Source organism: Accipiter gentilis, chromosome 34 (genome assembly GCF_929443795.1).
Source record: "Accipiter gentilis chromosome 34, bAccGen1.1, whole genome shotgun sequence".
Taxonomy (NCBI): Eukaryota; Metazoa; Chordata; class Aves; order Accipitriformes; family Accipitridae; genus Astur; species Astur gentilis.
Genome location: NC_064913.1, coordinates 15,626,676 through 15,652,526, shown reverse-complemented (window position 1 = coordinate 15,652,526; position 25,851 = coordinate 15,626,676). Strand labels below are relative to the sequence as shown.

The window sequence follows — 25,851 nt, the reverse complement described above, 5'->3', positions numbered from 1 at the left end:
ACAACTTACTGGAGTGCGTGAAAGCTACCCAATGCTTGATATTTGTTACAATAGTAGATTACCATTGTACTACACCTGCGGTGGGTTGATCCTGCCTGGACGCAGGTGCCCACCGAAGCCGCTCTATTGCTCCCCTCCTCAGCTGGACAGGGGAGAGAAAATATAATGAAAAACTTGTGGGTCAAGATAAGGACAGGGAGAGATCACTCACCAATTACTGTCATGGGCAAAACAGACTCCACTTGGGGAAATGAGTTTAATTTACTACCAATCAAATCAGAGTAGGAGAAGGAGAAATAAAAGCAAACCTTAAAACACCTGCCCCCCCTCCCTTCTTCCTGGGCTTAACTTCACTCCTGAATTCTCCACCTCCTTCCCCAGCGGCGCAGGGGGACGGGAATGGGGCTGGGGTCAGTTCATCCCACCTTGTCTCTGCCGCTCCTTCCTCCTCAGGTGGAGGACTCCTCACTTTCACTCTGTAAAAAAAAGCTCGAAGAACAGCAGATACAATTTTGGTGGTGGAAGCTTTCCGTAGCCACCCTTTTCTGTAGTGGATAGGGGGTTTTGCTATGTGCAGAGTAAGCTCAACATGACGGGGAAAGGACACGAGCACCAAGGAAAACAAGCAGCCAGGAGAAGATCCCCCAGGCGACCTGCAGCTTGCTCCTGGCCACCACACCACCAAGTTCTTTCAATAACTGAATAAACTGAAGACATAACTGAAAAGGAAACTTATAGAGTCAACTCCAAAGGCACTGAGATTTTATTGTGCACTGCTTCTCAGAGAACCAAAGTACATAAAACACCTTTCCTCACTCAGATCTGCAAACGCCACTTGGGGTCTGGAAGTCAGCTTAATTCTTTTCTGCCCATGAATCACAATCAACGATAACGTTTTTATGTAACAGGAGTCTCATGAACAATTGCAGTGATGACGCACAAACCAGAAAAAAGCAGATCAGTCTGTTTTGGCTCTGCAGTACTAACAACAACAACAAAAAGTAGATGTCATTTTTGCCAGAAAGAAAGATGATAGTATTTGACTATGCTCAAGAGCAATAGCTGTTGATTACAACATCTCTTTCACATCATCATTTTCTGAGCACAACTATATTTAAAGTTTCCATCTTTGAAGTTCTTGGGTTTTTCATACTCATTCTTTCTAACTTTTACCTCACTTTGACATGGTCATAAGTCTATTTTGGTTTTACACTCAGGGATGAGCCAAAACCCACAGAGATACTATATTGTGAGCTCTTTCTGTCATCTGTAATTTCTCTCAACATTCATCATTTTAAACCAGGCTCCAAGCTGTGCTAAATGCAAGTCTCTGTCTGAATACATATTGCTAGCCTCTTAAGTCCTGTCCCATTAGTGCAAAGTTACAGCCACATTAAGAGAAACTGCTTTGTGGAACTCCTGCTACCTCACCATGAACCTATCTACATCTGCCTGCAAACTTGAAAAGTCATGAAATAATTGTATCCTGCAATTATACTGCATCGACTACTGAAAAAGATCTCTAAACTTAACTTTCAGACTCAGCTTAACATAACTTTCAGACTCAGCTTACACCTGCTAGTAGATATTTCTTCATACAACAAAAGTGAAGCTTATACTGCGCTTTTCTTCCCTGTCTTTTGGGGTTTTCTCCAGAGAACACCCATTGTATCTTTCTACTGCCTATTGTACACACCAGCTGCGTATCAGCTGCCAGATGTTGCCCCAGAAATGTCAGCTGCTGCTTGAGGCAGGGAGTGAATGCAATTAGAGATGCCCTGGTGACAGCTTGACACTTATGGTGGCAACGTTTAAATTTTTAATCGGGCATGTAACACAAAACCCACACAATTTGGAATGTTCCTGAAAACGGCACTAGTACACTACACTAACATCTTTTGTCTGGGAGATGCAAAGATCAATGTACAGGCAGAAGCGCACATGGATTGAGTGCTCTTGGTAAAATATCTGAAACCAGTTCCTGAAACATATTCCACATCCAGTAGCTGTGAGGAGACCTGCTTTTTAAGGCAGTAAGGAATGCTATTGCTTTAAAGCAGTTCACTGCTTTTATACTGAAACATTAGTATACATAAATATGCAAAAGAGATAAAATAAGGGCCCAAATACTACTTTCACTACTTATGTGATTAGTTCCCCTTTACTACATTTCTATCTATCAATTTCTACTGACAAGTCAAATGCCTTTTCAAGTAAACTGTATCAAATCAACTTACAAATTATAAATTAAAAACTTTGGACACAATCATTAAGCAAAATGTATCAAGTACGTTTAATAGTAGAACTACTCTTTATGAATTAGTTTAGCGCAGTTGTAAGTCTGTTTCAAAAAGTATTAAAAAATGAAAACAGTAGAGTCATCAAGAATCCCAGAGCCAGGATCTCATAGGTATTTTTCTCATGTGTGAGACATTGTAAAAAAGGATAAATCAATACAGGAAATTTTATAGCTGGCTGACAACAAAACAATCTCTTTTCCAGGAGTGACCTGTATTTTCAATTCACTTACCCAGAGCTCCTATGCATATGATCACGTGTTAGATGTGATCCATGTTGGACCGGGACAACACAGTCATCCCATCTAGACCCAATATACACTGAAAAGCAGGGAGAAGGCTCAGAAAGTGATTTATGCTGTTCTACTAGATTAGCATCCACTCTTAGAGCTGTTTTCCATACCTTCACTAATTCAGTGATCAGTTCCTTGGTCTGGGATCCCCTCATTGTTTACTACTGGATATACAGAGCACCAGACCTGGCAGAACTTCCATGGGAGAGTGGTGTGGTGTAGCTGAAGAAGGCGAATGTGAATTCATTGGGGAATATCTGCAAAACGTTATCACCTTTTTCTAGAGTCAGAAACACATACCTGTTCAGACCTTTCTCAGCGACATGATCTTGACATTGTGCCTGAAGTTATCTGAGCGTTTATGAATTCATTTCAGATTCACTTTCTCATTTCATGCTGTTAAGTGAACGCTTTGTCCCCTGCACTCATCACTTCCCGGGTATTTTGCTGTGCTACACTTGTCAGCGAGCCACCGCAGCGCATTCTTCTCTCGCTGCAGTGCTACTGAGTAATATGGTTTTCAAACTGCAGCGTGAACAGCTCTGTAAGTTTTCCACTCTGCCACTAATTTCACATTAAAAAGACAGGACTGACACAATCAAATGTCAATATATAAACAGCCAGCAGTCCAACGAGAATGAACCTACAACCCCACAAAATTCATAGAAGGTAAAAAGTCTCTTTCAGTCCAGCAGTTATGGCCTGTTGCCTCTCTATGAGTTCTCCAGCCAAAGTCACAGACAACTCTCTCGTTTTATCTGGGAGCAAACTATTCCCAGTGGAAGCAATATATTATATGTGAACAACTAGAAAACAGACCTGCTGTTAAAAAGTCTTCCAGAATTGAACCTCAGAATGATGCGTAGTCTCAGCAAAAGGAAAAGTAAAAATAAAGAGAAATAATATAGGCATTAACCGATCACACTGCTTAGTTTAAACCTAAGTCTTATACAGCACAGTTGTTACTCTGCAGGGAGGGGGAGGGAGTGTACCAAGAATGTACTTATTTCCTTCAGGATTATAATTCAATTTGGAAACTAACATGATCATAAAATATACATGCTGGGGTTTAATTTTAGGTCAGAGTCATATGTTAAAAAAGATTGCTAACCTAGATTTTAAAAACATTAGCCTGAGTCAAGTAACACAACCTCATTTTGATCATTCTGAGTTCAGAAAACGTACAATTACTGATGCTGGCAAGAAGTCACACCAAGGCCAAATGAGATTAATAAGACATAAAACTGCATATCAGTAGCATAATAGAAACTGAAATGAATAATCAAATGGCCAGAACATTCATGCAGCCTCGGCACCAAGGTCCAAATAAATGGGCTTGAAAGCCATAAGAAATCTCTATAGTAAGCACTTAAATCATCAATTTTAAAAAGTTTTCTGTGCAGAATGTTGCAGTAAGTTTTGTAATACCTAAAATATAAAGCTATAGCATAGCTTTCACTGCTGACCTTAGCACAGTAAATCTACAAAAATCATGAAGTAAGAAAAGACTGGTTCGAAACCATTGGGCAGATGTATCAATAGGGAGGATTCATTCCGTGTTCATCTTCTACACTGCCCAAACTTCAGAGACTTCTTCAGCATCTGTCCTGGTGAAAGCAGCGCAGAATTCTAGGATGTGAAGCTGAAGAGCTGCAGCAACACCCTCGTGTTCTTGGATGTTGGGTTACAACTCCTACAGGCAGTGGTATGTGTACAGGGAACATGTAATAAATGAACAATGGCTGCCACTGAAAACATCTATCAACTGCTGCAGCACTAAAGATGCTAACTTCCAGGTTATCTCAAGGAATAGTTTATGGTAACTGGTTGATGTAACCAGTGATATGCTCTTATACACTTCTATCCAGCAGTACCCCTGGTTCATTCAAAAACATTTAAAGAAAGGAAACATTTTCCACATTCTGGGGAGAAATATCTTCCATTTTTTTCCTCCTTAGTATTCTACAAAGAATTGCACCTTTCAAGTACACAGGCAGAATATCTACACATGTACCAGGAATTCAGTGAAAGAAAAGGAGATAATGTACAGCACCTACATAATTGACCAAAGCCTGTAACCTGAAAATTCCTCTACCCGTTCCATCAGTGGCAGCATGACAACGTATATTAGCATGAGTGTGAATTAAACATGCACACGTAAAGCTAAATATTCAGCAATATCTATTCTGCACAGAAATGAGACTTAAGCCCTGTTTAAGCAGAGTTAACGACAGTTTAAGAAAGAACATAGCCTAAGCAAAAGAGAGATAGTCTCTAAGCCTTGCTTCTGCAACCTATCACATCAATACCTTCTTAGACCCTTTACGTTCATTTTTACACTCTTATCCCGAAAAGATCTACTGTTTGAGGACATTGTGTTGGAAATAACATTGCTATAAATGATTCATATGTACAGTCCAATTATTTCAATGTTTAGGATTAAGACAGAAGGAGAGCCTTTAGGCTGCTTTCAAACTACCAAAATACCGCTCAAGTCCCTATGCCCAAGCTGACACGAACAGAAAGGCAGAGGTCTAGTTAGGTCTCTGGAAAGAGTACCAAGAGCCTCAGCAAAGAGTGGACCAGGTAGCTAAAAGGAAATGCAGGTGCAGAAATGTGGATTACACTCAGCAGAATTTAGAAGTTAGAATTTAGGCCATCCAAACCCAGCACTTGATTTCTCTCTTGCACAGCACAGTGGATGAAATTCTGTGGCCTATTTGTGCATAAGGTTGAAAAAGATGACTGTAATGGCCTGTTTTGGCCTTCAATCCATGTGTCTGAATTTTCCTTTAGGCTATGCTTTCCTGCCGCTTTGGCAATAAATAGCCTATATTTAGGCATGCTTAAAAGCATTTTTCCACTGCTAAAACAGAGTAAAGGGGTTTCATAGTAAACAAAACTCATACCCTCAGATTGTACGCAGCTTTAAACGTTGAAAGTTTTTTTCAAGGAAGGTCTCTTACCTCTTTTTCCATTTGAATTCCTTCTGCTCTTATGTTTCTCTCAAATACTTCCCTCTTTTCTGTCTGTGGATTGGATTTTCTATACACCAGGATGTAGTCAATCCGACATTTCCCATCTCTAAAATATAGTCCATTGGTTTTGTTCTTATCAGGTACTTCCTGTAAAGAGAAAGTCAAATATTTCAGTAATGTTAATTTTCCTTGGTAATTGCTGTATTACTGTCTGCATCATCAGTTTTCAGTAACACTCAACAGGAAAGATAAGGAATCGGAACATGCTGTTCAAGTTTTTAGGTGCTTTACATACAGTGCCTCTGAGGTCGCCTGAAAGGAGCACAGACTTACCCACTTCAAAACCAGGAGGTCTTCTTAGGCAGAGGTTCGCTCATATAGGCATGGGATAGGAGAAAATAGAGAACACGAGCCAACCTTCCTCCCCCACCACCCTCCATAAAATTAGGAATAACTTCTTACATATAAAATAAAGCAGAGAATAGTGTTACTGAAGTGTAAATTTAAAATTAAGAACTTAGTATAGTAGAATGTCTTCGTACATGTGAGAAGAATAAACAACGACATGAGCATTTACTGTAGCGAGAAACACTAAAACCTGGTGCAGAGATTCTCGTTGCTTTTTTGATGACTCTAGTACATCTGCCTCACAGGACACAGACAATAATATGGAAATCCTGTACCTACCACACTATCCCTCATCAGACTAACTACAGAATAGTCTTTGCTTAAGGAACAGCCGAAGAAACCCACTGGTTTTATTTGAAAATAATTCCTGGACTTTGGTCTAGCAGTATGTAAATGCAAAAAATACTGTTTCTTAGCTATTTCCCGCAAAGAACGTGCCTGTTTGCTCCGACAGAAATAAACAACTTGATTTCACTGTTAATAAGAGGTCAACCAGGTCCCTCTCCTGAGATCTGAAAGACCAAACTGCTGCTCTTTTCCCAGAAATTCATGAGATGAAACTCTCTACAGATCCTCCTCACAATTTAACACTACTTCCACATAATACAAGTCCTGCCCAGGGGTTAAGCTTTCACTTTCGGACAAGCCGAAATTGTGTGGCAGTTTGCAGGTTGGAGCGTTTAATACAAAAAATGTACAGTGTGAATGATACATGGGAACAAACAGCACTGCCTCAGAGCAGTATAATGGGCAGGGACCTTCAGGGACCTCAAGATCAGTCCAGCTCCAAGCTGAAGGGAGGGTTAGGCTAATTTCTGTCTGTTTTTCCAGAATTTGCTCAACCATTCCTGCCAGAAATAGCTATACCCTATAATATATGATCAAATCTCTGAAAAATGAATATTTTGCCTTTTACATCTGGGAAAAGTAGGGAATTTTCAAAATACTTTCTCCATAGGAGAACTGCTTCTGAATTTAAATTGCAAGAAGTAAACATATTAATAGGACAAATGATTCTTACAGACAAACCCCCCCCCCATTCCCATTCAAAGAATTTAGCGTAAGCTATCTTCCTGATTCTCAGCAGACATTTTGATTAAATGGAAAAACCAATGAAAGCATCCCAAATGTCCCATCCCCTTGGTACATCCAGTTTACTGAAGGCAGAAAGGGGAATTTTTCTAAGGTTCTTTTATTACAGTGCCTGACTCCTGACACAGCTTAATGCAGACTTGATATAGTGGAACAGTTCTTTGAGCTGAAAAAGAAGGCAAGAAAAAAGATTTAAGTCCTAAGGAAATAACAGTAACAAACCATTTGTATCTATACTGCATATCATGCTGACAAAAAATATTATCAAGATATCAAAAGTATTTTTCACAGAGCATTAAATATGAAAACAGCTCAGTAAGCTGTTTTTTTTTTTTTTTACATTAAAAAAAAAAATAAATCTATGTTGAGAAGACATAAAAAAACCCCAAAAGGGTATTTAAGGTTATTTAAATAAAGGAAGGCTGCAGTAGGAGATTTTGAGGCAGTGGCTCAGCTTGGTGGTCCTTCCTGTCCTGGAGGTCCTAGAGACACTACATGTATTTTAGCAAGTAAAGACGTGTAATAGGAAAGCACCTGCAGAGCAAAACAATCTGTGCTGAGGATCTGCTGTCCACGCTACGTAGGCTTGAGGGTTTGCTTTGGGCCCACTCTAGTCTGGTCCAGGAGACTCCCTGGAGTACATCTCCCAATTTATTTGCATCCAGAAGGAATCCAGGTTTAAAATCCAACACTGCTCAGGAATGCAAACAAAGCATAGTAGGGGCAATTGAGACATTCACTTCAAATGCACGCTCCTGATCTGAATTAAAATGTTAGCACAGACCCACCCAGAGAGTACCACAAGTACCTCTGTGTGCAGTAGTGATTCCACTGGAAAAATAGATATGCCCTTTATGCTTCCTATGTTTCATCTTTCTCTGAAAAAAATTGGTTCGCCCTACACTGACCCGTCAGTGCATGGTGGAACCTTATATTAAAGACCATCTATGAGATTTAGCTGAGTTATTTGACTTGTAGGACTTCTTCCCCTATAAATAGGACTTCCCGAGAACACTACTTTCTCTTGGACTTGTGAAACACTCCCCGCTACAGTATTGTCATTTTTCGCTCAGAAAGGCAGCTTGGACATGCTTATCTGTACTTGGAGGTCCTTTTCATTTTAGGAACAGAGTACATCAAATCCAGACTGATAAACCCTACTAGACTGGTGTGGCCTCTGAGAAGGAACCCCTTCTATTGCCTGCTGTCATAGCTTGTAAGGCAGCTTTATAGACTGCGCCTGGACATACAAGAACTCTGAGGATCTAACATGATATGGAGACAGTCAGGGCTGTCCCAGCAGCATCAGGAAATAGCAGCTGCAGGGCTTTTGCATCGTCCACAGTATTCCAGGCTTACACTATTCTAGACAGAGATCTCCCTCCTACCTTGAGCTTCACTGACCCTTCTCCAGACATTGCATCACCTTTCCCTGTATTATAACTCCAAAATTCAGTTTTCCTAAACTGATTAAAAAAATATTTCAAGAACCAGGTCTGACTGCAGATTTTGGTGGGAAAGTGGTCTAGTCATGTATGTCAAATCTCCATTCCTTCATCTGAAAAAGGATGCTGGAAGAAAGTGGAAGAACAGGGAAGACTTCACTCTAGGAAGAAGTTTAGTTAGCATTTCTGGCTATCTTTGCAGCTTTATTTGTAATGCATGTATCTGCAGTTGTGTAATAGGGAATTCTTTTCCAAGGAATGCAGTAGTTTTCATATTCTCGGACCCACTATTGGGACCCATCAACATTCACAGACATGCGGCTCACACACACGTACATGCTAGGAGAGCTTTAGGCTAAAGGCCTTACCCAAATGTTTCACTACCCAGAATGAGAGCGATTCGTAACCCTAACAGCCATAGAGACTTTAAACGGAACATTTAAAGAAAAGTGCAGTTAGGGGAATCAAGGAAATTTGAAACTTTATCTGCAGATCTTTAAAAATATAAATCAGAAGGGACTCTACTGTTCACTAATTTAATGACAGATTAGAATCTTTCTTCATTCCTAATTATTTCAGTACCTGGTTATTGTCAGTACGGGTGCTCAGTGAAGATAGGATCTTTGCATCTCTAAAGAGATTGTCTTTTCCTGTTGTTTGTATTTACTTGAAGTTAGTCCCCTGCATGCAACTTCACAGCTGGTGGAGGGCATTAATACCTGCACCACTAATAGTGATAACCTGTGAACTTATGCAGAAAAAGAAGAACCCAGAACCACCCAGTTTTTAAGGCACAGTTCTAATCAAAGAAGTCTATTTTCTCTGTGTGTCCTTTTTTCTTAATATTCTTTTGCCCATTTAGATTGTAATTCTGTGGAAGCTGCAACTTTATTTTTCCATGTATCTTCACTGGTTGCTATAGTCTTCTTGACACCATAATATATTTAATTACATGGAACTTTTCTAATAATGAAATTACCAAGGCTGCAAAATCAAGTGCTCAAAAGTTAGGAAGTAACAGATTTGTAGGTTTCTCAGAAAGCTTAGATAATCTCTTTCCATATCCACCTTGACCACTGAAGACAACAGGCATTTGGTCAAAAAAAAAAAAAATAATTATGTAGTTAGCTTGTATTCTGGTAAATACCCACAAGAAAACTGAGCTAAAATTGCACAAGCTATCATAACTGCCATAAAGAACATCAGAATTCTTATTTTGCAACATGAATACTTTTTTTCTGCCATAATCTTCAGTGCCAGTTCCAATTTATAAAAGAGATTGTTACCATTCCGCACAATATTAATAACACTGCCCCCAAATATCAACAGAGTTTGATGCTTAAAGTGAAGCCTGTAGGAGTGACTCTTATAATTTTAATTTCAAAACTACCTACATTAGCTGGAATGTCAAGAACAGGCCATGTAAGCTCACTGAAGTAGAAATAAAATTTTGTCCCAGCTCCATCATTTTCCCTTGTTTGGATAAAGATGACTGATTTATTATTCCATAGAAAGAAAGGCATAATGGATGCATGCCTAGAATACAGCTCCTAAATAGTTTTTACTTTAATTTTTACCTTCTTTCTGCTGCTACTCCTTTTCTCAAAACTGAAATTTCAGTGGAAGTAGTACAATATTTTAGTGATAATATGTCCCCGGATTTAAATTGTAAAGTGTATGTCTGATCATTATATTGGCATATGTAAAAAGAATTCGATCAATGCACACAAAGGGAAATGTGATTTTCAATTCACTCAGACTATAGCTGTGTTTGAATAAAACATAAAACAGATAAAACCCCCATCTTTAGCCAAACACAAGCTGAATCTCAATCTGGCTTTGCATCTGTTAAGGAACTGTTGATAAAACTCCATCCATAAAGTCTTCATTGGATCTTCTGGTTGGGCAAAAACAACTAACGGTTGAAGCAAACAATATTTCAATTTGTCAGCTAAACAAAAGTGCTAAGAAACCTTTGGTATGTCCTTGTAAATTTTTTGATTGTAAATTTATTTTAATAAATTAAGCCAGAATCATATTAAATTATTTTGCTGAAATGTTAGCTTCAAAACTATACCAAACAAACATCAATACATTCAGAGAGACTTTCACTGCTGCCAGACCCCCTGTCCTGATGACATCAAGGGGCATCTACAGGCTTTTTTGGCTACTAAACTAAACTGAAAGACTGAAAGGAATCTTGAAGCTTCAGAGTTCACACCACCACTATATACTTGTGCTCCCATTTATCCATACAAACCGCATGATATCTAAACAGTGTATCTTTTCCTTCTGGAATTAAGCTGGGGCCAAAGACTTTGAAACTTTTTTTTTGTAGGCTATAGCATCCCTCAGACTCCATTAAGACTTGCAATTTTCTGGGGTTTTTTTCCCCACTTATACATATACATGACCTACATTGCTATTTTCCTCAGCTAAGGTTATGTGAAAAAAAAGATAATCTGTTCAGCCAGGAAAATATTCCTCAGACTTCCCTTTAAAAAACAACAAAGAATACATCAAATAGGAAAAAAAGGTTTTCCAGTATTGTTTTTTGCAGTATTGTTAAATTAACAGCAGCATATATTGTTCTATATCGTTCTCTGTCCTTCTGACCATTTTCTGTTTGTTCTTCGTCTTTAACTTGCAAACACCATGTGCCTTTCACCTGTGCCCTTCTGTTAAAGCCCATATGGTACATGATCCCAAAACGTAACATGGGAATATCATGTCAGATTAACCTATTACAGTGCAAGTAGGCAAAGAGGGCCCTTGGTAAGTTGTATGGGAACCTGGGGAAGAGCAACGACTCAAGGGGAAGATGAAATTGTGAGCAAGGTCAAACATATCTCTGGGTGCCCTGAATTTTCTTGCTTTAATTATCTGTCTAAACATTCCAGGAGTGCAGCTCTCTATGGGCTGAATTTCTAGTACAGGGAAAAATCTCTGACTCTCTCCTCAGCAGTGTTTCACCAAAAAACTTGCACCACAAAACCCTCTAACTCCTGAAAAAGACACAATCTGTAGTTATACCTTCTAAACTTTATCTAAACTAGTAAACAAAACAGTGTCAGGGCAGGGGCTTCAGCGATATCCTACAGTTTTCCGTGCTTTTTAATTGTTAGTATGGTCCCTGCCAGTTCTGATCTGTGCCAGTCAGCCCTCTGCCAAAAAATCCTCAGGCACAGCATGCAGGGAACACCAGACCGTTCCAGTAAGTAGTCTGGATGCAGCTGCATTCCTGGGGTGGGGGAAAGGAGAAAAGTCCCTGGTCTCTTCTCTTCACTCCCTGAAAAGGTAGCCCTCACGTCCATGCTTTGCCTGCTTTAAGACATAATTTAAAAGGCACTATGTGCCGAATGATTCCTCCCTGGCATGTTCTCTGAACCACCATTATACACCATCAGGTCACTTGTTCTTCACTGGAAGGGTATGTGTCACATACCTGATGCCCAATGCTTCTTACGAGACATTTATTATAAATTCTCCTCCTCCCTCCTTCCCCCCAAAGGATTAATATAGGGAAAACTTTTCCATTATTTTCAGAAGCAGTGAAGCATTAGACTTGGATGGTTCAGAAAACAAGCAGACAACAAAGGCCTGTACAGACTTTTCACTGGGGGTGCATGAAATCAATAAAACTCCTTTTAACTTGAGATATTTTATATTTCGGCATTATAATCTTAGAATGGAAAACAGTCCCCATGGGAAAGCTCAGATACAAGTTGAATTGCAGAGAATGAGATTTTAAATCAAATTACATTTATTCCCTTTTTATAATGGGCATGAATAATTATTATATTAATAATACAGCGTGTTCTTACCTCTCCCACAACTTCCAACCTGCTGGCATCATCAGAAGTACTGGTCAAGTTACCATGGTGAAGCAGGGAGTCATCATCTTTGGAAGGGCTGTTCACACCTTCTAACTCATCAAAAAAAATGTTGACATCCTTAGCTACTAAAAACAAAAAATAAAAATATACATTCACATCACCATTGAACCAAATGAAGACACTGAGTGTAACACATTACCAACAATCCCATTTTTTAGTTCTGCTATAAGTATATACTATGTTAAGTTTAAAATCTGATGTGCATTAGTGGAGCGCTTTCTTCACCAGTGAGTCGCATAAAGATTTAGGATGCCACAATACATTTCTGATGACAAATAAGCAATCTTCTGTCATGATACAACATACATTAGCTATCGTCTCAGCTTCTCTTAGGGTAAGTGGCTTAAACGATTACCTGCTGGATTAGTACGGTCTCTGAAAATTCCTTATTATAAAGAAGCAGATTTTTAACCTACTACATAAAGTATCGAGTTAGAAGTTGTACAGACCTGTGGGGCAGCTAGAGGCAGAAGACATCAAATACTGTTACTTAAGCAGAAGCAGAAGTTTGTCTTTGCACAGTTTGGCACGTTTTGATGCTTATAAATCTGGCACGTTCAGATCTACCTACTGCACAGCCCTCAGACACGCACGAAGCAATAGCTTAAGTCTACAGGATGCTGTAGTAAACCCAACCCTGATAAAAAGCAAAGAGATGTAAGGGTTCTGCAGAGCAAAGAGGCGATGCGAAGCCATGGGCAGAGCTGCTGCCTAAGCCTACGGTCCCACGTAACGGCCATCGATCTGCCGACCGAGGGGCTGTGGGGTGGGAGATGCGGGGCGGGCAGCTGCGGCCAGCGAGGTCCACCTTGGCACCCCACGGGTTATGGAGAGACATGTGCGAGGAGAAGAAAAATGCCTCGGCTGAGGATCAAGCTTCAACTGTGGATAGCCGTCATCTCTCCAACCTCATGTTTCATAGGCAAAATCCAGAATTACGACAGTAGAGTCGTAACTGTTAGAAGGGATGCCCAAAGTTCAGCTACTGAGCCTCTTCCCCTGACTACAGCTGGATCAAACATCTATTGCTCTTGACAGAAATTTGTCTAACCCACTACTACTCACTTTTTTGCAAACTTGACTTGCTTTTGGAATCACTCTTCTTTTATGCAATAACCTCCTGATCCTTCTGCTTCTCCGCAGCTCCCCTAACTTAGTGACAGGCAGTTGTAACTCCTCTTGATGAGAATTTATGTTAACAGGGAACAGCCAAAAATCTCTAATTGCTGGCAGCAACTTAGTTCCATTTCTAACTACTGGCTGCAGGTTTAAAAATGCATTCCCCCACTGTGGAGTGACTGAATAGCTGCCAGAAATTAAAGGCCATTAATGTTCCCAGCCACCATGAGCATTTTGTGATCTCCTTTTCACCTTTCCCTTCTTCAGGTGCTATAGCCCTGTTTAAGAAACCTTTTAAAAAAAATCTCTGATGCCACCAACTCCACAGTTTCTGAGGGTGGCCTATTTTTCACTGTCACAAGCAGGAGAAAGTTTTCTTCATCATATTCATCCTGAATATGCACCTATGTTGCAATTTAAATATATTATTCTTTTTCTATCAATCATGAACATGAGGAAGAGATTGCTCCCTTTTTGTACACGTCTTTTACAGCTATCTAAAGTCTGTTATTATAGCTGTAGGTAGATGAAAACTCTATCAAAATATTCAAGAAAGCTTCTTCGTTTTCATGCATAAAATAAGGACAAGGTTAATGACATACATTGTATTCTCAATTGCAATACTTTTGCTTAGAAAGCCACTAAAAATCTCAGAAACAACAGAAGAGTCTTCACGTCCAAGTCTAGATACTAGGCTAATGAACTAACATAAGCAGCACAATTCTTAGGAGACATTCTGAGTTTTTAATACTTTTAACAGGTTGGGTTTTTTTCACATAGACAGAATAACAGTAAGAAATTCTGTGTCAAATTAACAGTTTTCAGGATATCATACTACTCCTTGAGTTCAGCGATTTTGGAGTTGCATATTGACTAATCTAGCTATCTATCATTCTTTGTATCCCCAAATTAGTATTGCGCAATATTTAATCCCTACTTAACACTTCATATCATAATTCATCAGTTTTAGATAGCACCCTCTGTTCTGCAGGATCCCAACCTGCTTTTATAGAGATAATGGGAATAATAGCTTCCCCTACTTCACTCTCTTTTATATTGTGCATATCATCATAGCCTGTGAAAACACCAGAGATATAAAAATCTCTCTTTTTTTGGTAGATATTAAGTTTCTCTTGCCATTTTAAGGCTGTTTTTTACTATCAGTCCATTTATTTCACTTACCTTAGTTTTGTGACAAGTGCCAGGATACCATTAGAGACAAATATCCAGGACAGAGTTTTTCACTTTAAAACCATCCTTGGCCTCACACCATCCCGTTCCCGGCCAGGGGGGAGCTTACTGCCAGGGCTGGAGAAGAGCATCTGGTGGTGTCTCGGTTTGGGAGATGAGGAGAGCCTGCAGCAACTCAGGGTCACTGGGGCTGCATCCAGCCTGTCCTAGGACAAGCTACAGAGGGTTTTGGAGTCTTAGAAGGCAAAAACCAGACTCCAAGGTGTAGCACATGCAGCAGTAATATTAAAGAATTAGTTGTCACCTTGATCCATTTCAGTCCACAAAAATCATACTACAGATGCTTATAAAAGACAGGGGAAGCGCTGCAAGACAGCACAGTCTAACCACCTGCCCTCCACTGTCCTACTGTTTCAAAGGGCAAGACTGGAAACATTCCACCCCAGCAGACAATAACCTGGATGTAGATCATGATCGGCTTTGGCATACGTGTTCATATGAGAAGAATTCATCTGAATACTCAACAGAATGAACTACTGAAACAGAAAGTTTTGAATGACTTACAACTTCACTGAACTAAAACCCATCAGAGCACCTCCGTAAGAGCAATGCATGAACCTGTATATGATCAACACCTCAATATAGTCTGAAGACAACTGTGGAAAATACAAACGTAATTAAATAGTGGAGCTTTCTGAAGATTATGCAAGATAGATATCTGTTGCAGACAGAGGCAATGAAAGATGTAAAAATTAAAGTTTTGCCTGTATGCTATGCTCGAGGGAATTTGAACGAGCTTTTTCCTGCCATTAAGACTGCCACGGTATAAAAGATGAAGCCTCTGAGATACAAGAATTGCTGCTTCCTGAAGTGCCAGTAATGCTTTGGGTGGCAAAATATATGGTTTTTTAAGTAGGTGTTTTGAGATACACAACTTGGTAGGTAAGAGAGCGAATGCATTTGGAGTTTTCAAGCAGAGAATTACTGGATTATTCTGAGAATTTATGAGGAGCAAAAAAAAATCTTATTTCAAGGTCACTTTAAAATCCAGCCCATCTCAGCAGTGACTAGAAGTTGTGGAAGCAGTCAATCTCGGTCGGTTAGTGAAATTAGCTACAAGGACCTGCCCGGATTGCCTGTAGTAGAAAATTGCTTATATCAGAAGTACACGGGTAATTGGCATACTAGTTGATAGCTTCAGCAAATAGGATAAGTAGCGAAGAGATGTGCTGGACCACCTCGTCAGTGCTGAAGGTGTCTGTTACCTTCTTCCAGTTGCAGTAAAGGTGTGCTGCTGGTGAAAAGCAGAGCTCTTTACACTGCAGTTGCCTTGCTGCGTACGTTTTTGAAAATACACTCTTAGTATTTCAGTCACTGACGCTAACGACGGGGCCCTAACATTTGCCAAGACCATTTTTCTACCAAATCCTGTTTGCTTTACTTTAATAATGGTGACGGTACTTCCAAGCCAACTCTCCTGCTGCCTGTAGCTCGCTCAGCTGCTCCAAGCCGATGGAGGTGAACACCAACACGGCCAAACGGTGCTAAAGGCGTAATCAGGGCTCCATCTTTTCTGACCCCTTCAGATCATGACATGCATTTTTCCACAAATGACCTTAACAGAATGATATACAATAATTTTATCATCTATATGCTATTTGGGAGACAGACTGGTGCTAGTGTACAGTCATGTCTTTTTAAGCAGTGAAATTTAACGGGAATACAGAGCAGCATGTGCGTTGCTACAGGAGATATTAAGAATTCCCCCTCTGGTTTTAGATCAGCTTAAATATGCAAGCTCTTTTCTCCCCCTCATGTTCCCTTTTGTGGAAAAAAAAAAATAAATCAAAGTGACTTGATAATTCAGAATCCCTTGAGGATTTGAAAAAAATGTCTATATAAAAATATTTCTATCCCAAATATAGTAGAACCATATATTCTGAAAACCAAATGTTGTGAAATTCTGAGCAAGAGTCTGTGCACAATCGCAGTGGGTCCACAAGCCACTTTGGACCAAGGAGCTCAAAGTAGGGCTCAAAGATAAGATAACTCCTTTAACTTTCTGAAGATGGATGCTCAAAAACTGAGGTGCCTCAAAATAAGAATTTTCATTAAAAAATGGGGCCTGACTATGGTTTTGTGTGGCAAGATGGAAGCGTGCTCAGAGATCGTGTTTCTGTTAACTAATTGTCATTTTATTACCAATTGTCACAGCAAGCCATCGAGTATACTTCAGCTTTGGATAATGCAAGCTGAAGATCAATATCCCAGAAACTGCTCTTTAGAAGCTTTTAGGCCTATCAGTAACATTGAAAAGTGAATTTCCTTTAAAAATTCTTACTGGCAATGTTTATAATAAGTATAGAGCATTTCCACATGTGAAAAAAAGCACCAATACTGGAGAATAACCCTTAATAAAAACACTGAGTAGAAAATACCTGTTAAGCAGAGACTTGCAAAGAAGAAAAGTTGGTGCATGAAAAACCAAGAACCCTTCTGCATCTTTTTGTACTACGTTTTATGTTTTTACAACATCTATTTGGATTTTTGGATGCAAACACTTTTCTGCACTCAGTAAGGCTGGCAGATACCATTTACAAATCCTTGCTTCAAGGAGGCCGTCCTACAGATACCCCGCAGCCCAGGACTTTTTATCACGTTACATGCTAAATTCAGTAACTACACAGTGGATCAGCCACCCTGTCTTGGGAAACTCACTGATTTCTGGCTTCCAGATTATGAGGATTAAAATGAGAGAATAAAATTATTTTTTATTAAATCTAGTGAGAGTCAACATAAAGTGGATTTTGAAAAATATTCTAAAAAGCCAGAGATTTCTTAAAATTTTGACTTTACTACAGTGGCAATAAAACTAAGTTTCACGCATTGAAGCGTACTATAGGAATTCATGAAAAAAGCTTGAAATCTGAGCTTTTTTCAAAAAATAAAGCTATTTACTGCTTTCCCACAAGAAATCCCTCTTCTCGGTGTAATAACTCAGAAAAAGCCATGAAAGCCTTTGCTACCTTTTGCCATGGCCCTGAGGGCACCCCCAGCCCTGACTGTCCCTGCCTGGACCTCCGGGGTTCCCCCCCAGGTCCGAGGACCCCCCCGTCACCCCCCAGGGCCGTCGGCCCCTGCGCCAGCGATGTCGCAGCCCTGCCCGACCGCGGCTCCGCTGCCCCAGGGCGGTACCGAGGACCAGGGCTGGGGGTGCCCCCGGTGCCCCCCGGTCACTCTGCTCTTGGCTGGGGCTGTGGTATGGGTACAGGCTGGGAGTAGGCAACGATTCGGGTTTATATCTGACCGAGAGTTCGTATGCAGAACCTTGACACCTCTGCTGTCTAGTTCACAAGTTTGGTTTGGGTCAGATGCATCACCCTGTTTTGCAATTCCCTATTTTGCCATTTTCAGATTAGTAATTATTGTTTGTGGACTGTCTCTGACAGACTACAGATAATTTCTGAATATCTTGTGGTCAAGAAGAAACTGTTTTATAAAAAGACTTACCAGATATCTTTAGAAAAATGCATTTAAGGCTCTACCATGAACTATGGTACTTAAACGCAGAATTTAGCTCTGATGCAGTAGAAATGACTTTTAAATCTTCTATAATAGCAGTATATTCACATAAAAGTAAATAATGAGATGGTAAGTCTTTATCTTCAGTTGCAGTCCAAGAGATTCAATAGGGTAAAAGAAAAAAAAAGTTTTAGAGCAAAATGTTTAAGTAACTAAATTAAAAAAAAAATAAATAAAAATCTCCGCTATTGAATGATCACTCTCAGCAGTCTAGCAAAAGAAAGATATACCAGCTAGCTAAAGTTGCACATGGCACTTCCTGAACAGGGAAATGCTCAGGAAACTCAGGTTAGCAGGAAAAAAAATATGTGGTCTTTAAAAGCATCATTAGCCTTCTTTAATTTTCATCAATGCTAACAACAACTGGGAATAAAAACAACAACTATTCAGAGCAAATACCCTAGAAAAAATATTTAGGCATATTTTATCCTAATCATTTGATATTCACAACAGACTGCAGGTGACAAGACGCTCTCCTGGACACAGAACACGCCTTTGCAAACCGGCTCTTGTGACTGCTTGTACAGTCACAGGAATCCTTTTGTCTTCCCAGAAGAAAACATAGCTGAAGGACATAGAGATTAACTTCCCGACAGCAACTGTGTCTCTGGATAAAGAAAAAAAACACTTTCTCCAAGGCTGTAAAAGCTTCGTCCTTCTCAAATGGCTCAAACATAATCTATAAATCAAAATGTTCATTCTTAAAAGACTCTTCCTTTAATGCTACTTAGTTTTGAAATTATATTCAAATTGCTAAAACAATTTGGGAGCCTACTTCCATTCAGTTTATATCCATTAATCACTTGCAAAGACTTGTTTTACTTAGGGTAGGATTCACCTACATTTACACACCCACAGTGCAGATGTTTGTGTCTAAGCTGTGGTAGTGATTCAGGTTAGCTTATCTCCCTAAACTCCATCTGCAGGCAACAGAGGCAAATAGCCACTTCCAAGTTGCAGGTCATCTAGTCTACATTAGACACCTGCTTTAAAATGAGACAAACTGGGCTGTAGACATGCTAGTTACAGTCTGCTGGCCGCAAAGAGAGCTTAGACAATGAATTCAGATCCTGATACCTTCATCGCAAACCCCTATGTTCAAGCCAGATGAACGTCTTCTTTATGGCCACAGAAAAATGGCATACTTTTAAAAGAAAATGAGGGTTTTGTCTAGAAGTTTAACATTTGAGGTTATAAGCAAATCTGTGATCCGTTGATTGACAATTTGGGGTTATTCATCACAGAGATGTAATCAGAGAGTATGATATTGAAATATGACACAGTACACCAAGGGAAGTTGAGATACAGCCGTTTTTAAAAAGAAGCTGCTTTGGACAAACACTATTAATAAATCTAATCTTGACATCTATTTGTTTTAAACAAATAATCTATTTTTATTCTCCTCAGCCATGTGCTTGAAATGGAGAAGATAACTGTTTCTTGTATTCCAGTACGGTCTCTTCCCAACTTGAATTTTTCCTTGTTTATCTATCTTGTCTATTTAGCCTCTGAAAGACTACAGTGCCTTTTCAGCCTCTCCAGGCCACGTCCCAACTGCCCCCAGGCCTATATCTGGGCTGTGCAGAGAAGAAGGGAGAAAGCAAAACCTCATATAAGATTTCCTGATGGGAAAAGCTTTTTAAGTTACAAAAACCAGGGTTCATCCTAAACCTACAGCTTAAAAGAGGTGATTCAGTTTCAAATTATTACCCATAATGATGATATTGCCCATGTCATCATACTAACCTGAGAGTTTTCCTTCCGCTTCCAAACTAACACCACCAACAACCTGATCCTACCACTGTATGGTTCCTTATTCATATGGCAAAAATCAGGCAGTGTGCAGGGTTTTACACTTTCTTATACATCTTTTATCATTCAAGAATGTAAGTTGCTGTTTCTCACTTTACAAAATTGCTACATGAAACACCCAGTTTAAAATAAAACTGGAAAAGAGGAAAACCAGGAAGGCCAACCTGATTCTTGGCCTGCAGAAGAGTTTTCAATTTATTATGGAAAATTTCCACTGAAATTCCGGATTCTTTTGGATTCCAGAGTTCTGTCCATTTTGGGGGGGGGGGGGGGGGGGGTGTCTCTTCCACTGATGTTAACAAGAACAGTATTTCTTCTAGCACAAATCTTGAGATCATTCTGCGGTTGGATTTAAGAAGGGTGGACCAATGAATTCGTCATCCACAGTACATGTGAAAAGAGACGGTTTCATGTAGCATCTAAGATATACAGACCTTCAGGTGTTGTGACAAGCTCATCACTTCTGCTCCCCAAAATTACCAGCTGCAGAAATGTGAATATACCCCAACACTTTGGAACACCTGGAACCCCAAATCCAGTCTTAGATCCCAGACTGCAGCCTTTGCACGACATTATTAGTTCACACAGCTATTCAAGAGTGTAAGGAACGGGTTAGAGTAACAGGAATCTTAATATTTCTGATTACTTCTGCATAGGAAATACATACTGCTGGAACTCTTAGGCACATAATAATTCAAATCTTACTATGACTTCTCTGATAGTAAAAGATTTCTTACTGGCCTTCAATAACCCATTGAACTTTCTCAGAGATTTTAGTAATACATACTCATCATTCAGTTCATCACTTTGTATGTTCCTTCAGTTACAACTTCAACGCATCTCAAATGATTCTTCTACCATAAACTCAATTTTGCATCCAAGGAATAACTTACTTTCTTGTATTGCATTAAGAATTTCTGAAAAGTCCACATCTGTCTTCTGTATGTCTGGTTTTATCCATATTTGTGTTTCCAGCCGGTTAACCTGCAAATCCTCTCTTCCTTCTGAAGAAATTGAAGAGATTGATGGGGTTTGTGACAGTGCAGTAGAAAATCCAGCCAAGGGGCTTTCAGGTGAGGGAACATACACATTGAATAAAGCTACTTAATTTTTTTCCCCCTAGCAGAACCAATTTTTCTTCAAAAAAAGCTGCTTTCCCATGCAGCTTTAGATAGAATATGGACTGATTTAAAGCTAAATAGAATGAAACAACAACGTTCTCTGCTATCAGCAACGATGCAGAGTCACCACTGGCAAGTCCCTCGTTCAGGTGAACACATGCCGCCATGCCATGAGCACCCCCTCACCATACCATCTACAAAAAGAATGCCAAAACGTGAAGAAAGACAAGAGGTGGTGTTACAAATGACACAGCACTACAGGAACAACCAGGCTAAAATAAAACACACTAACACACAAAGGATGAATTAAGTCTCAAGACAGAAAACAACCATTAAGACAAAAAGAGCACGGACAGCATGTTTCAGCCGCAGGACACCGTAAGTTCTCACATGCCAAGCTGATGGCACGCTATGGTCTAGGAAGCACGCCAGTACTGCAGTCCTTTTCGAAGGGGCTCCCTCTGGTACGTAATGGTTGCTGTTTAAAAGCACTGCAGAATAAAAGGACGGGCCAGCAGGTCACAGTTTCAAACCTATTTACACATGTAAATAGGTACAAGATTTGCCCATTTCAGTGTTCTTTCAACACGAGCAAATTACGTGGGAAGTTTTGGAAACAGACCCTTCCCATGCAGAGAAAGGCAGCTGCACATCACGAGCAGACAGGAGAAGGTACTGGGCAAACGGGCTTAAGCTGCTGGCTACAGGGAACTTGGATACAGCCAGAGAAAAAGAGGGAGCTACTGGGCACGTGGCTGGTTTTTGGAGTGGCAGCAAAACCTTTCACAAAGGCATCTGTTAGAGGCGATGCTCTTGAATAACTAATACACAGTTAGCAGAGAGCTGCAGCGGTCAGGGAGATATCTGGGAAGGGACTTCACAACAAAAAGGCCGTGGTGGAAGAAGAAACCTTCAGGTCATTTAGTCCATTACTGTGCCTTCCCTAGAGGCTATCACTCGTGCTTTTGATGGATGCATTTTCCTTTCTTCTACAGTCTGCCTATAACAAGCTGGTCTTGTTTTGAATTCCCTCCTAGCCCACTGTATCTTCCCCCCTCCCTCACCAAATGACTATCTCACCACTGCCTTAATGAGAGCTACAAATGATATTCCTGGGCACAAAATTACTCAATGCTTCAAATAAGACCCTTCTTCACTTTTTGGAAATACAGATCTCAAAATGGGTATACATACACCAGCTTCAACCTTGTTTTATTTCCCAGTCTTAAAATATTATAAATTCTAACCATCTCATGCTTGCCCCAGTACGTTCTTTTGTTCCACAGCAAAGACCCACTGTTAACATCAGAGACAGCTCCCCTTGAAGATTCCTGTAAAGGGATCTGTCATAGCAGCAGCAGGAGTCAACATTTAATGATGTAGAGCAAAGAGAATTTCTTAAGTGAGACAGCTGATTATTCATATAATAGCGGCCTAGGGAAATCTGCAGATGGCCTCAGAGGTAGGAGGCTAGGATTTGCCCCAGAAGAGAATTCTGGGGACCAAGGAAAAATACTGCAGCTGCTAGAAAAGGCGCATAAACAATAGGATGGAAGTAGAGAAGTAAGCAATGGACAACAATTCGGTTCAGCAGCTTTGCAAGTGATATCATTCAATTTCTCATTAAATACTCAGCTACCACTTTTAACATACATCATTACATATTTACATCCTCAAGTCCACCAGCCTTTCTTCTCCATTTCAACCCTAGTTAGAGCAAAATAACGACAATACTGACAAATACAAAATACCCCTTCTTCCCCCCAACCCTCCATCCTTGTTAGACCCAAATCCCTGCTCCTGAAAACACATGAAGGTTGCAGGATCCCTGCAGCATCTCCAACAGATCTGAACTAATTGGGCCAGGGAGAAAGGAAGCGAGAGCCAGCCAGCAATTTTGCTCCCGAAGCACTGATATCTGATGCACTATCTAACCACAGGCCTGTTAATAAAATGAAGCTGTTGGAGAACGTACATATTCAATTTCAAAGCCACTTTTTTAAGTAATAAAAAATACTGTCTAGAAAGTGGTCAGAAAACATCCAGCCTAAACGTGACTGCTGTTCAGCCTATGAAGCCAATGCAACTTTTGCTGCATTCAAATCTCCTCTCCTGTATTTGACTCATTTGCAGTATGGGGAGCTTCCAGCAATCCACACAAATGACAGTCTTATATGCTTCTCTGATTCACAGTAGCCTTAATATCTGGCCTCACTGCACAAGTATCAGAGCAACAACATCATCCAGTCTGATTTCACTCAAAATTGTAGGCATAATCTTCTACCAATCATTTGTGATATAATACACGGCTAATCACAAACTTGCCTCCACCGACACAAGGAGAAGAAGAAATATATTTGCCAACAACATAGCTTTTAAATAAGTGGTTGCAGGAACATTTTCTTCTTCCATGATCTTCATGGTGTCACTAAACAGACTTGAATCCGGGCACATTTCCTTCTCCTCTCGTCCCTCTCCCTCAGCACCCGCTTTGCAGGAGGGAACACTGCATTTTTTCAGCTGAAACAACCCCTACATGATGGGTCGTGGACTGGCCAAATTAATCATTGCTGATTTGTTGGCAGACAAAGGTTTTAGCCTAGCAGCTCTTTGGAAAAAGCCACAGTGTTCTCTCCCACATCCCAAAGAGATTTCTTTTCTTTATCTTACCACAGATCTGCAATACCACAAACCAAGATAGTTATCTGGTGTCACTGCTGCTATTGAGGGATCACTAGCCTGGCTCCAGCATTTCCTTCTTGCTTTAGCAGCTGCTGATTTATGCTTTCTCAGTGACATCTCCCACTGAGTAAACCCTAAGCAATATTGCCTGGGAGGTTGGGAGGGAAAGACCCTCTTTCCATAGAAACATTAGAAATAAACAAACACAAATAAAAGTGAAATAAATATTAGATTTATCAAATTTCATGTGATTTTATTAAAAGATCAGTCTGAGATTTTTCTCAACCGAGACATTTTAGTTTAACTGAAGTCATATTTTAAATTAGCTCATGACATTCACTCTGATTTACTCATTGTTGCATAAACTAGTGCATAAAAAAAAGCATACTTTTTCTGTTATTTGTTTTGAAGGATCTCTACTAATTAGGTTAGGAAAATGAATGAGATTTTTAAAAAGACATTTCATTTTTAAAGGCTGAATGAGATGGCTTGTTGTAAACCAGAGTTTTGATGTACTTCTGAATATTAAAATGATCACATGTATGAGAGAAGCGAATAATGTAGCAAGGTAGTTAATATGGTACTAATGTTAAACAAGGTTATTCCCACTGCAGTGAGAGAGATTTTGTGCCTGCTTAAAATTAAGGACATACTCAGGTTCTTTGCTGGATGAGGCCTTGTTACATGCATCTAGTATCCAGCCAATTATCGCAATCAGCTTTTTAGACATGAACTTTACAAGCAAAAGTCTATTTTTCTTGCACACAAAACATCTGGAGCCAGATTTGGAAAGCCTGCACATTTTTATATATGCCTGTGATGTGCAAATCATATTTGTAGACAGATACCCTCACGTTGTGGTCTGAAATTGAGCATGAGCACTTGGGTGCACAGAAAAATGCGCATAGCTTCAGTATTTGGCACCAAAATAAAGACTATAAAATTAAGCTGATGAAACAAGTGCTGTTGTTTCTCAATGCACAGTAAAGGTCTCATATTTACTCCATATTTTTGAACAGACATGTGAGAACAGAGCTCATCTTTGTAATTCATTGAGGCAGCCAGCGCTTCTTGAAGAGTTTTACCACTTAGGTTCTGCTCATTGGTTGGAACAGAAATACTTGACTCAGTTGCTTTCTGAAATCACAGTCTCTTTTCTTTGTCGTCCCTCATTTCCAATTAACTCAGCAAGTAAAAACAAATGTTTTGCCTACAGTTCTAGAAGTTTCTGTAGAGAAAAATTTGCAGCTTCAAAGGCTTTTTCTGAAAAGGCAGCTAGCCAGTGACTTCTATCACTACAGTGAGCCGATTTCTTATTTTTTTAAAAAAAATCACTTTGGCAGCAAACAGGTACTTTCACAATGCTTGTACTTCAGCATGGACACTAAATACGAGTAGCAAATAACTAGTATGCCATGTGGGTAGATGCTCCTATCACAGGAGCATCTACCTCTAACAGGGTAATATATTATCAAGAGCAAATATAATTCTAATATGAGCAGTTTTGTTTTGCTACATTAAGTACTGCCTGTAGTTTCCACAGAGAAGTTGCTCCTTTCCACCAGAGCCTCTTCTTGAAAGCAAGCAGAAAGCTACTGCGCCTGGTGCATTTTTCACTATCGGCAAACCCAGGTCACCACAGGGTAAAGGGTCACCCAAACGTACCTGCAGGTCCGTTTTCTACCGGCATCTCACTGTGAGTGCAAGGCAGGTCATCTACAGCCAAGCACAGTTTCAGATGGAAATTGCTTAAAGCGTCACCTATACGTGTTAGTCAGGGCTATACACACACGTGAAATCCACAGCTTTACTGAGCTCAGTTCTGGCATTTCTCATTTCTGTGACAGCAGTGAAACAAAACGTACACCATAGTGGGTCCTCCCACCATCCATTGCATGACTGCGCTAGACAACACATCTTAATGGATAAAAACAT

The 25,851-nt window shown here is 39.9% G+C and overlaps 1 protein-coding gene across 6 annotated transcripts in view; it reads right to left on the bottom strand.

Moving 5' to 3' along the window:
• The window catches only part of ANO4 (anoctamin 4), a 190,320-nt gene that overhangs the window by 90,343 nt on the left and 74,126 nt on the right, over window positions 1-25,851 (bottom strand). For 5 of the 6 annotated variants that reach the window (XM_049792352.1, XM_049792354.1, XM_049792356.1 and 2 more), the window contains exons 3-5: window positions 21,007-21,117; window positions 12,338-12,474; window positions 5,557-5,715 (exon numbers count right to left, since the gene is read on the bottom strand). In XM_049792352.1, the coding sequence (XP_049648309.1) occupies window positions 5,557-5,715; window positions 12,338-12,474; window positions 21,007-21,117 (407 nt within the window). The remainder of the gene's footprint in view (window positions 1-5,556; window positions 5,716-12,337; window positions 12,475-21,006; window positions 21,118-25,851) is intronic. The other variant, XM_049792358.1, reaches the window with a different exon arrangement.